Source organism: Citrus sinensis, chromosome 4, assembly GCF_022201045.2.
Source record: "Citrus sinensis cultivar Valencia sweet orange chromosome 4, DVS_A1.0, whole genome shotgun sequence".
Classification (NCBI taxonomy): Eukaryota; Viridiplantae; Streptophyta; class Magnoliopsida; order Sapindales; family Rutaceae; genus Citrus; species Citrus sinensis.
Window position 1 is genome coordinate 28161546 of NC_068559.1, and position 12298 is coordinate 28173843.

Genomic DNA, 12298 nt, shown 5'->3' on the forward strand with positions numbered 1-12298 from the left:
ATTAAGTATGCTTTTTTCTATGAATGAAATTAAGTTACTAATGTTTCTCTCTTTATTTTTTTCATGAACAAAGTTAATAATGTGTTATGTGTTTCAGGGGTGGGGGAGGAGTCATTTGAGGGAATTGACGTTTCTTATTGACTCTATATAAACACATGGTGAGTTTACTAAAAGGAAATCAAAATGAGCTCGAATTAGAATAAGAAATTGGAATCAAAATAAGTTGTTTACTTAAGCTGTAGGAATCGGAATCTGAATGAACCGTATTATCATTGATGTGTTTACTTTATCTTAAAATTTGATTGAACTGTTACGAGTTAGTAGAATACCATTATTAATTGTTGTTCCTAATATTATTTGAATAACAACAACAACAACAACAATTGAAAATAATAATAATGACAATAATATTAATTAAAATAATAGATTAGTAATGATAATTTCAATAAAAATAATAATAAAGATAATTAATAATAATTAAAGTAATAAGGTTAATAATATTAACGACATTAATGACAATAATAATAATAATAATAATAATAATAATAATAATAGTAATAGTAATAGTAACAGTAACAACAACAACAATAACAATAATAATAACAATAATGATGATGTTGATGATGATGAATTCTGATCTATATTATCGTACATGAAATATGGAGTTTATGATGTGAGTGTGAAGAGAAATATTTTTACAAAAAGAAACTATATGGTAAAGTTTAAATTGTTTAATTGATTTTATATTTGGGCTTGCATACAATTTTAAACAGTGATAAAAGGTTATAACTACAAAGATGGGGGTTTGATGAGGATATTGAAAGAGTGCCGGTTAGCGACTTAGCCTTATTTTTCTTATATCCCTTGCCATTTAGTTGGGCTCCTTCGATTGGGCAAACCGATGCGCCCAAATCTAAAGGTTGGAAAGACTAGCCCGAAGGGGAATCACCAGACGGCCTGAATAGAGAATTCAGCTAATGACTGTACCACATAAATAATCATCATCATCATAATAATAATAAATAATAATAATAATCTACAAAGAAATTGGTCGAAATTTTTATTATGACAAGCTTATGAGGATCAACCATGCATCGGACGGCCACATTAAACCAAAGACCAACCTCAATTTAGCACTGACTTCAGTTCAGCCACATCAATCCTAGCAAATTAGCAATAGACTGTAAATCATCCAATTAAGCAAACAAAATGGAGATTAGGCTGATAGTGACGGAAAAAGAAAATGGCACGCATTAACAAATCTATTAACCTATACACTGAAACCCGTCCATCTTGTGAACTTTCTAACATCGCTCCCTTCAGAAACTGCTAAACCAATCCCAGTTCTCCCTCCATTTCCAATACCTCTGTAATACAACCTCCATTCATCACTGTCTCCATCCATTTGCACTAAATAAGGTGACCCAATTCCCTTATTGTCCCATCCATCCTCAGCTTCAACCTCAGCCTTAAGCATGGTGTTGTCTTGAAATCTCCTCCATCCCTTTAATCCACCAGTTGACACTGCCAATCCAATACTACTACTCCCATCAGCACCAACACCTTCATACGCCATCAGATACTTCCCATCCTTCTTGTTCCTTGCAACACACGCGTTCTTTACCCCAAATTCATCGAAAGAACCTCTTATTCCCCCTCCCATTATCTTCCCCAATTTCACCCACTTGATTCCATCTCTAGACCTTGCAATGCCAATGCCAAATTCACCTTTTTCGACATCAAATGAATGGTAGTACATCCTTAGATCACCATTTCCATGAAAGACAACCTGTGGGGCGGCGATGAATAAAGAATCCCAATCTTCATCCGAGCCAACATCAAACAATGCTCCACTGTGATGCTCCCCTTCAATTCTTGCCCAATGCCTTCCATCCTGGCTTATTGCTAAACCCGGCAAGGACTTATTAATCTTCCGCTTTAAACCATTTTCACCACTCAACAAATTGCCAACTTGAAACCTTTCAGGGTTCTCTAAATTGAACTCCAAAGAATCATAATCTAAAAAATTCATTTTCTCACTACTGTAACCAGTATAATAAAGCCAGTAAACAGCACTTGAGGCTCTAACTTTATTACTGGACATGATCGCAACCTCACTAGGTCTAATGCTCAAAGTATCAAATGCCCACCAATCTTTGCCACAATTCATGACCAAACCCACATCATTGCTAGTTCTAACTGGCCCATTACCTCTCTCCCAGTGAATCCCATTGCTTGAAATTGCTAAACCAACAGAATCTGAACCTGGCTTTTCACCAGAATTGCCATGGTACCACATGTACCATCTCTCTTCATCATCACCGAGGAATCTTTTGACCACTGGTGAACCAATTTCACCGCTGTCCCATGAATTTGTTGAACCTAAATCAAGCACCAATCCTCTAGAACTAGAAGAATTTGAAGGTGATAAAGAAGCGCCAAGTGCTTCATCTGAATTTGAACTTGATGGTGCATTACCCTGGTTGGATTTTGAGTTTGAGTTATGCTCAATTGTTGAATCTTGGTCTGTTTCATTGTTCGTGTTGGTGTCTGGTTTTGTGGAGCAATGAGTGAGGAAAGAGAGAAGATTATTAACTCTTGGAGCATAAACAACGAGCAGGTTTGGTTTTTTGGGTTTGGAAAGCCATCGCGATGATAAGGATGTTGTGGGGACAAACGTTCGTGGGGTTGGCGAAGTTGCAAGGAAGTTTATTGCCGTCATCATGCCCGATGCTGCAGTTGTAGCTTCCATGGCTGGAGAGCTGCGAAAGGATTGGATTCCAGATTGTTGCTCGAATTGCTGTAGACCAACAAAATGGGGACACCTCAGAAGAGTTTATGTTTGTCAAATGTCAAAATATGCAACATGTTTTTATCAGTGTATTAGGGGACCTTGAGGTGTAAAAACGAGTTGATTAGTACACAAAGATAAAGTTGCCCATTTGGAGCCGCCGAAGATCTTCTTATCTTGAAGAAGAAGTTAACGTTAGCAAAATTGTGGATGCAAGAATAAATCGGTGTTATTTTTGTTTGATTTTTCCGTATTCGTTGCCACTTCTTTCCCAACATATAACAGTAAAAGTGTTGATGTAATCTCCATCTTTGCTCTTTATGTTCAGTACCCTCCAGACGTGTATCGATAATTCGGGATAATGCTCTTATTCCCTGCTTTCTCTTTATAGTCTTTCGGCAAGCTAGGTGACCTTTTCTTTTGGCTCTTTAAATATTAGCCAACTCAACAGTATCGGAGAGAGTACGGCAGTGCTCATATCCATACAACAAAAAGCACCAGACTTCTTTGACTGTATACTGAGACAAATTACTAGGTCATGCAAGAGGTACTCCCCTAGCCGCACACTTCATAATCACTAAATTGAATTAATGTCATGCCCATCTGCAGATTAAGTTGGCGATCATACCAACTCTTAAAGAATATAAAAGGATGTCATCTTGCGTCCGAATGGTTTATTTCAGCCTGTGCAGTGAGATTAGTTTGTACATGACATTAAACACCTAGGGATAAATAATTATTTCTAACAGGTAATTCTTCTTGTATCCGAATTGTATTTTGGTAAAAGATAGTATACAAATGAGAATATTAAATTTGATTATCTGATTTTAATGCCATCAAATGATAATTGACCAAAAAATTTAAGCTAAGAAGCACTAAAAGATCTCTGGCAGTTGAAAAGCCAAATCAATCATTATAAATTATTCAGTGATTGTAGATGCTCTGACGGCTCTCTTATATTAGAACTCATTTCAGAAAAACTTTACCAGCCACCCCCTCTCATTCTGTCCTGTGCTTCAGCTGCCCTCTCCTCTTTCATCACTTGCACCATTTTGACAATGCTAGGATTATAGAAACGGTCACGGACATACTTCCTCTCCTTTGCTTGTATCTTCTTTATAGCACTAGGATATGGGTTAGGAGGAGGGCTCTTCCCCAGAAGATGAGCAATTTCCTTCAATCGAGAATATGCGTTCTTTTTCATTTTCTTCTCTGCTCGATATTCCATCTAGAAAGAAATAACAGCAATTGTAATAATGGTGAAGAAAAGAAAATAGCCTTCATTTTTGCAATATCCTCCACATAAACCAACCATTAATCGAGAGATACAAATTGTAGTTACTAGTTAGATTGAGGAGAAAGGTAAGAGGAGAGAAGAAGAATCAGGATTCAGAATGCAGGACACATACGTCAGCCACTTGCATAGCTTCCTCCTCATTAACTCCTTGCTCTTTAAACTCAAGCACCCGCTGAGCAAATAAACGGGCTGGAACTGGTTCGAAACCATTTATCCTGACCAAATGTTAAGCAAAAACTAGTTCGGTCATCTTTGAAATCTATTCTCAAAATTAAACAAGCCCAAACATTGAAAGATGACAAACATGAATTCACTGGCGGCAAACAGAAGAAGCCATTAAAACGAAGCTAAAATAAGAATGTGGAGAGAAAGTAACTTTGAGAATTCACGGTACATAAGTGAAAAGAAACAAACTTACACAGATGTATAAGTTAAACTGCCTATGATTTTGACAATCTACTTAGGGGAAGGGGGGAGAGAGAGAGAGGAGAAAAAAGAAAAAAAAAAGAAAGAAAAAGTGATGGCCAGACATTCGCAGGGTTAAAAAAAAAATTCAATCTAAAGATTAGGCTATAAAATAAGACACATATTGGCATGGCATCACATAAAAATGTAAGATGGACCATTTGGCAAGTCGCACCTTAGCCATGCCCACAGATCCATCTCAGCAGTCTTATAGCTGCTGCTGATTGGACAGCTTTACCTTTGCGCACCCTCGCTCAAGGCCACAACATAGGACCAAAGTGACCTACTATACGAGTGTGAATCCAGCAACAAGACAAAATAGTGATTATTTGCAGTAGCTAAGCATACTAAAACAAAACACTTTTTAAAATTTTACTCACCAAACTCCCACCCCTCATTACAACTATAACTGACCTTAATATGAGATAAATCCCAATTTTATACGCAAATTCTGATAATGATAAAGGTTTTGCAGCAGGAGAACGGCATACATGTGTGATGGAATTAGTAGGCAAGTAGCATAGCAGGCCATTCACCTGTGGATCCATCTTCCCAGTTGCATAGCATCTGCTAGTAAAACTGATTTTCTCTATGCACCTAGCTCAGGCCGCTCTAATATAAATTAGAAAGGCCTATGATTAAGTGCAATTTAGAACGAAACAAGACATCAAACACCCGCCACATAAAAATATCTCAAGAGAAATTGAACCCGTTTACCCTATAACCATTTCACCAGACAATACTCGATTAGGCAAATTTTCCAACAAATGAATCCATATCACACACATATAGTCATATGAAAAACAAAAAAAGGAAAAAAACGGAAGTCGAAACTGAATGCTTACTGGATGTCATCGTGATAAAGCGATTCCGGATGCTTCTGAAAGAACTTCTTTATGTAGACATCCTCTGGGAGCCTAATCTTCTGAACTTTTCCTTCGGCACGTGGGAATGTTGCAGGAGGAGCCCTAATTTTAAAAAGTCAAATATTTTTCTTTATTTAAGAGAAAATGACTAATAAAAATAAAATATTTTTCCTAATTAAGAAATTAGGGATTGTAGAGAGACTCACTGTTCCATGGCTTTGAGCCACACAGGCTCGGCCTTGGCCATGCCCTTGACCAGCTTTCTAGTTTTCATCAGTAAATCTCCTTTCATAAATGACATCGTAGCTGTCTTCTAATGTTGTTGCACTGAGTTTGCTTCAGTTCTCTAAAACTAATCTATCTGCAGGAGCAGCGCTACCAGTAGGCGGACAAAAAGACGCCACTAGCAGCTTCGACGGACTCCAAAACGACGTTGTTTAACCACGATGAAGTACCTGGATGGGTTTGATTCTGGGCTCCAACCCGGGCTTCTAACAAATTTTAAGCCGATTTTATGTGATGTTGATGACAAGAGTAGGTCTTTTGACACCCTCCAAATTTCCTCATAAACCCCCTTTTCAATTGAAATTACTTACGCAGAAATTTTGTCTTCTGAATGGAAAATTCGATTAAAAACTTAATACAAGATTTACCAGATTATTACACACACACACCCTATCTCATCATTTGTATTTATATTTTAAATTTTAATTAAAAAATTATAAGAGTTTAGAGTTATGGAGATAGCAATTATATAAAAAGACGAAAATAATTTAGGATTTTAATATTTGTATATATTTTATAAATAAAAACTTAAAAGAAATTTTTGAAAATACTATGGAAAGATAGTTAATTTTAATATATGGGTTTGTATATTATAAATTAAAATGGGGTATTTTAGGAAATAAAAAAGAAAAATGGATGTTATAAGGATTTTAGAGAGGTGGTAAAAGCTCCACTCGATGAAAATGGCCAAAATATATAAGTAATTTACAAAGATGACCCAACTAAAAATTTTTTAAACACAAAATTTATGAAGGGATATTATCATTTTACCATTTTATTTTTTATGACATATCCTTTACTACTAAACTTTGATAATTACTTTTTCTCACTTTATCTTTTAATTTTTATCATTTTACCACTAAACTGTTAGTTTCATTAAAAAATTGCTAATGTCACAAGTGTATTTCAAGAATTTCAATGTATTTTTTTTTCTTTTTTCTTAAAATGTAAGGGGGTGGGCCAAACCCAAATAATTTTGATTTTCCCCTTATCTCCAGTAAGACTCGAACCCGGGTAGTCAGCTGTTACAAATTTCATGCTGTTACCAATCCGACCACGCCCCTTGGGGGTAAGAATTTTAATGTATTAAACCAAAAGTGTTATAATATATTTGATTTTATCAATTGATTATTTTGGATATATAAAATATTTAATTGATAAAAGTATTATCTCTTTATATAAAATTAAGTTTTTATTTGTTAGGATTAAATTGTATTTACATTGTTTAGGATAACATAGGCTTTTACCATAAATTCTGTTATTTTTTAATGGTTTGGTTGTAAATAATAAAAATTGAAACATCAGATGGAAAAAAATCAATTGTCAACAAAAATTTAGTGATAGGTGATATGTCAAGAAAAATTAGGTAATAAAATGATAATATCTCATGGATAAATATATTTAGTAAATATTAGAAATTATCATATAAACTTATTTTAAGACACCTACAGCCCCTTTTTATACAAACTTTAGAGGTTTGTGAAACTGTTTCTATCAACACATTAAGGAGTCAGTAAAACCATTTCTAAAAAGGATATTATCAAATACCCATCTAATACTTTCTTACATATCATTTTCCATCAAAGTTTTCTAACAACTACATTTTACCACCTGAAATTTCAATTGTTATTATTTTACTACTAAATAGTTAACTTGATTAAAAAATGATTATATTATAGGGGTATTTAAGGTATTTTAATTTGACAAATTTAAGCAGCATTGGTGATTTCATATAAAACGAAAGTGACATATAGTAATTTGGTAATTTTTCAATCAGATAAAACAATTATTTAGGATTATTAAATTTAATACTGGAATTGATATATACTAATTAAACTAATTTAAATAACTAAAAAAATGTTAAAAGAACAAGAAACTAAGATAAAATAATTTTTATTTCTCTTTCATAAATTTATCATAATAATGGATTTGTATTTATTAAAATTGATATAAATATAAATATTGAAATAACGTTATTTGTTAACATATTTATTTATTTTCAAAAGTTTAAACACTTAAAACATTTGATTTTCCAAATCTTTAATTTTTGGAAAAAAATTTATTTTAGATGACAAAATCACATTTCTACATACTTAAAAATAGTTTAAAGGATAAAATAATCTTTTGAAAAAAAATCATGTTAAATATTATGTTACTTTTAACGATTTGATGGTAAAATGATAACAATTGAAACATCAGGTGGCAAACATATAGTTGTCAAAAAATCTTGATGGTAAAGTGATATGTTAGAAAATATTAAAGGGGTATTTGATAATATCCCTTTTTAAAAAATAAGGAACCTCTATGATTATTTTATCAAATTACATAAGTGTAGCTATTTATTTTTAACAAAAACTTTATAGATAAAGAAGTACTTAAATAAATACTAATCATGACTATTAACCACAGTTTATATTGTGGATAAGGATTCAATACTGAGCTCAGTTTTTATCGAGCATTGAATCAATGATTGTTAGACGAGATAAATAAAAAAATTAAATAATTTTAACAATTGATTTAGTGCTCAGTAAAAATTTATCTCAGCACCAAATCATAATCCTTATATTTTATTAATTTTGACTCATTTAATGTCAGTTTGATATAGCTTATCTAATGTCTATAAGTACTTTTTTCTTGTTTTTAAGACTTTTTGTTGCTGTTTTTTTTAGTAAAGCTTTTAATGATTAAACAATTTATTTTGCCTTTCTACAGTTTAAATTTTGAGTTTTTAGAAGTAGAGGTTAAAAAGTTTTTAAAAATTAATATATCTCATTTATTTATGTGATAATCTTATTTTATTCCTTTCATCACATAACTTTAAAAAACTTGACTATTAAAGTAAATTTATAATTTTTAATAAAAGATCTCATAGACAATTGAATAACTAATTTTTTGTTGTTGTAAAAACTCTATTTTTAAAAACTCTACTAATAAAAATTATATTTCAATAAACTTTATTTGAAAAGATATAACAAATGAAGCCTTAGATGTAATTCGTCCACGTCCAAAATGATACTCTTTTTTAGGCTAAAAACATGAAAAGTTTTTAAGTTCATCCATTTTTATAAATTGGTCAAAATTGTGATATTATTTTCCAAACAATAATGTTTCGATATGAGTTTCATTTTGAGATTTTAAGAAAATCTATATGCAATTGTAGTATTATACCATGAGTACAGGATACTGTTAACTACATATATTTTGTTTTTGTTCCTGGGAATTGGCAGAGAGAGCTTTCACCGGCAGCAGGTATCGTGATATCATGTAGCAGAATAAATAATAAGAAGTTGGCCTCAACTTGCTGAAGCTTATACGCATACTGTTGATCGGTTTACAAAATTAGCTAGCTAGTAGAAAAGCACAGAGAAACCGAAAACAAGAAATAAAAGTTTAGAATTGATCTCCGAGACTCTGAGGAAACGTAATTCTATTTAACATCAAAATTGGAAGCAGGATAACATAGCTAGAATATTGGTGGTAATTGGGATTATAATGACAGCGGGAAGTTAATTAGGCCCTAAGTCATATCCTCACAGTACTTCCCATGTGTCCCTATTGACCACCTTAAGGCCCGAAGTCATATCCTACAATGTGTCACATAGGGAACCATGCTACCTGTATCAATTCCCCTCTTTCCTCTGCAGTCATAAAAGGGAGGAGTGTGGAAGCAAGGCTCCATCGACTCGTCTTTTTGACAGGCAGGATTCGGAGTTGTATCATTTTGAGCCTTAAAGAGCATGGTCTCAAACCTGTATGACCCTGAGCTATTTAGCCAAATGTGGACCATGAGCTCGTAAATAACACATCAGTTATACCAAGGAGATACATTTCAGCCAATGCCTTGCCGTTGTGAGATGATTTTTCTGTCTGTTGATACTCTTCATGGCTTGGCTGGTAAACCGTAACCATATCACCAGTCACAGTTGAATATTCCCAGTACATGTTCCTCAAAATTCCATAGTATCTAGAATTTAAAGAGGTAACCAAAACGGCCTTTAATTTAGGCTTTGCTGATGACTTGATAGCAGATTCGTCATTATCAACTTCAGGCAGCAATTTCTGCTTTAGAGTACAGTCTAGAATCTGATCCATCACATATTTAAATGGACCAGGTCGTGTATCAAATACTCTTACTTGAATTCCAATCCTCTCATCTGCCTTCGCCAAGGAAGCTTGTTAATAACTTATGATTAGGCCCCATACATGGTTTTTTGGGTGGATCAGACACCGAACCAAATAGTGGAAAAACGGTGTCTTTCGCAAGAAATAATTTACCAAGTTCCTAATTGAAAGATTTGATCAAGAAGAGCGATGACACAAAATAATTATCTGTTTTAATTTTTAACCAGGAGACTCTTTCAAAAAGAGTTTGATCCTGATTACAGAAAAAAAGCTTATCGTGATGCTGATATTCATGATCAAGATGAAGATATAGATAGGAAGGCAATGATGCTTTCCGTGACACTCGGGAGATTTCATGTTACAGCCGTTGAACTTTTGTGTAATGAGAAAATCCAAGGGTAGAATCCATGATGTCTTTGGAAATGACTCGTAGAAAAGATCAACAGTGTCCTCTCCTCGATCAATAAGCATAACTCGGTTTGTTAGCAGAGCGTACAGAAGTACTGCAGTTACGGATAAAACCTTGTTTCCCAAGCCACTGAAAGCTACCCAAACAACGTATTGACAGTCGGTGCCTGCGGAACCACTACTACTGTGGCTAGACTTAACTTTCTTCAGGGTTTTGTTGTAGGATTGAGTTTTAGGTCCGCAGTATTTGTGAAGAGCTTCATAATTTATGAGTTTGTAAAGGAGATATAAAAAGGACTAATACCTACTTAAACAAGAACCTTCTTCAAATCCTCCAGCAGCAATAAGTCCTGCGAGAAGTTTGCCTTAAGAAGGCAGCTCAGTAGCTTTAGGGTTATTAAGGACTCAGCCTATATATGAAGAAATGAACAAGTTAGCAAATCAAATTAGAGTTCAATAACAGACTCCATAGGTAGAAATTATTCTGCAAGGGGCCAGGAATTCATTCAACTTAAAAATTACCACAGCTAGTTGTAAATCATGAAACCAGGAGAAGCAGATGCAAGAAGCATTAATTGGTATATATCTACCTAAGAAATGAACAATTCACAGATGAGATCACAGAAATGATTAGCTCTATGCATTATGAATAAATCAGTAGGTTGTGAGTATCAATTGATTCAATGGGTAAAATCTCTCAGGTTGTAAAAAATGTTCGCAAATCTCGCCAACAAAATTTTGGGAGGGTGGGGATTTAGTTTCCAGTATTGCTATTGGCATGCTCATAGAATAAATAAAATAAATATATTTAAGGAAAAAAAAGTTTAGAAGGCTGAATAAAGAAGAAAGTTTTGCTTACGTGTTTTTGAAGCAACATTTGGTGGAGCTCGTGCTGTTTTGGTCTGCTCACTTGTTGGAGAAGCCCTGCTGTTACCTGACGTAATCTTCAAGTGGTGATATTTAGTCCCACTCTTGCTTCCAAGATTCTGGCGTCGGCTAATCCAACGGTGTGATCAGACGGATGTTGACGAGTGATCAAGGAGAGAATGACAAGAATGGGAAGAATGATCAAACCAGTTGCCAAAATCTTGGCAAGCCTCGTTGTATTAATATTGAATCTCTTATTTGGAGCTCGTGCGAGTTCCGTAAGCCGCTGATCTGCAAAATCTGATCGGTGATGTCGCCTCCGATGTGAATGCGGATCCATAGTACGTAATTGATCTTTAGAAAACTTAGTTTCAGAATTTTCAAATTTGTTTCTGTTGCTACTTGCTGTTGTTAAGAGTGGTCAAACTCAAACCGCCAAATGTGCACGGTCCGAGGGAAAATTTTTACCGAGTCTTTCATGTTTGTGTTTAATGTTTGTTAGACTTAAATAAACATAATATTGATAGCTTCTGATATTTGAAACCCTTATTACTCAAGTTCTTTAACATAGTTTTGATTGTCAAATATATATAAACAATTAATTTCTTTTGTTATAAGTAACAAAATTACACTATTTTAATTATGACAATTTATAAATAGTTTCATAGTATAACATAAACTAAATAATAAAAACTCGTTTTGTAAAGTTATATTTTAAGGTTAAAAAGTTCTCTTAACTTGATTTTTGTTTAGCAAAGGACATGAAATTCTTATTGACGATATGAAGAAAAATTACAAAGTACAATGTTTCAAGATTAACCTTTCAAAATTTTTTTTTTAAGAAAAAAAATAACTTTTGTGATTAATTATGAAAGAACATAATAATAAATAAAAATTACGTAAGTAATGTCGTGATCTTATTCAACAAATATGTAAATATTATTGTGTTATATGATTTTATATACAATAATTTGTTCAAAGAATTGTTGGCTTTGTCAATATTTTAATGTTATAACTCATGATTACAAGAGATTAAAAAAAAAAATACAATGATGTGGTCAGAAATTCAAATCGCAGTTAATTGAGAAATTAAGGACAACAAATTTCGAGAATACTATGACCTCACCGGTCAATTTGTTTTTGGCGAAAAAAACAAAAAGGACTATTGTATACTATTTGTCAAGACATCTCGTTGCA

At 33.4% G+C, this 12298-nt stretch overlaps 2 protein-coding genes, 1 non-coding gene and 1 pseudogene across 3 annotated transcripts; all 4 read right to left on the reverse strand.

The window, feature by feature from the left end:
- Nucleotides 1-1032: 1032 nt before the first annotated feature.
- LOC102631485 (uncharacterized) lies at nucleotides 1033-3394 on the reverse strand. The gene has a single exon (XM_006483055.4). It carries the CDS (start codon nucleotides 2750-2752, stop codon nucleotides 1271-1273), a length of 1482 nt encoding a protein of 493 aa, XP_006483118.1. The 5' UTR covers nucleotides 2753-3394; the 3' UTR covers nucleotides 1033-1270.
- A 185-nt stretch (nucleotides 3395-3579) lies between these two features.
- Nucleotides 3580-5922, reverse strand: LOC102631177 (uncharacterized). The gene is made up of 4 exons (XM_006483054.4): nucleotides 5626-5922; nucleotides 5399-5521; nucleotides 4201-4303; nucleotides 3580-4019 (listed from the first exon to the last, which is right to left on the reverse strand). The coding sequence occupies exons 1-4, from the start codon at nucleotides 5718-5720 to the stop codon at nucleotides 3774-3776; spliced, it is 567 nt and encodes a 188-aa protein (XP_006483117.1). The 5' UTR covers nucleotides 5721-5922; the 3' UTR covers nucleotides 3580-3773.
- Nucleotides 5043-5201, reverse strand: LOC112499100 (small nucleolar RNA snoR143). The gene has a single exon (XR_003066626.1). It is a non-coding gene; the product is annotated as a small nucleolar RNA snoR143 (small nucleolar RNA).
- Nucleotides 5923-9234: 3312 nt separating the features above from the next.
- LOC102615738 (galactoside 2-alpha-L-fucosyltransferase-like) lies at nucleotides 9235-11441 on the reverse strand (annotated as a pseudogene).
- Between the last annotated feature and the right edge of the window lie 857 nt (nucleotides 11442-12298).

Excerpts from the sequence above, each read along its gene's own strand:
- LOC102631485 (XM_006483055.4), bottom strand. The coding sequence starts at position 2,752 with ATGGAAGCTACAACTGCAGCATCGGGCATGATGACGGCAATAAACTTC.
- LOC102631177 (XM_006483054.4), bottom strand. The coding sequence starts at position 5,720 with ATGTCATTTATGAAAGGAGATTTACTGATGAAAACTAGAAAGCTGGTC. Across the intron at positions 5,522-5,625 it reads TGGCTCAAAGCCATGGAACA|GGCTCCTCCTGCAACATTCC; the intron begins GTGAGTCTCTCT and ends TTTTAAAATTAG. Across the intron at positions 4,304-5,398 it reads CTTTATCACGATGACATCCA|GATAAATGGTTTCGAACCAG; the intron begins GTAAGCATTCAG and ends ACATTTGGTCAG.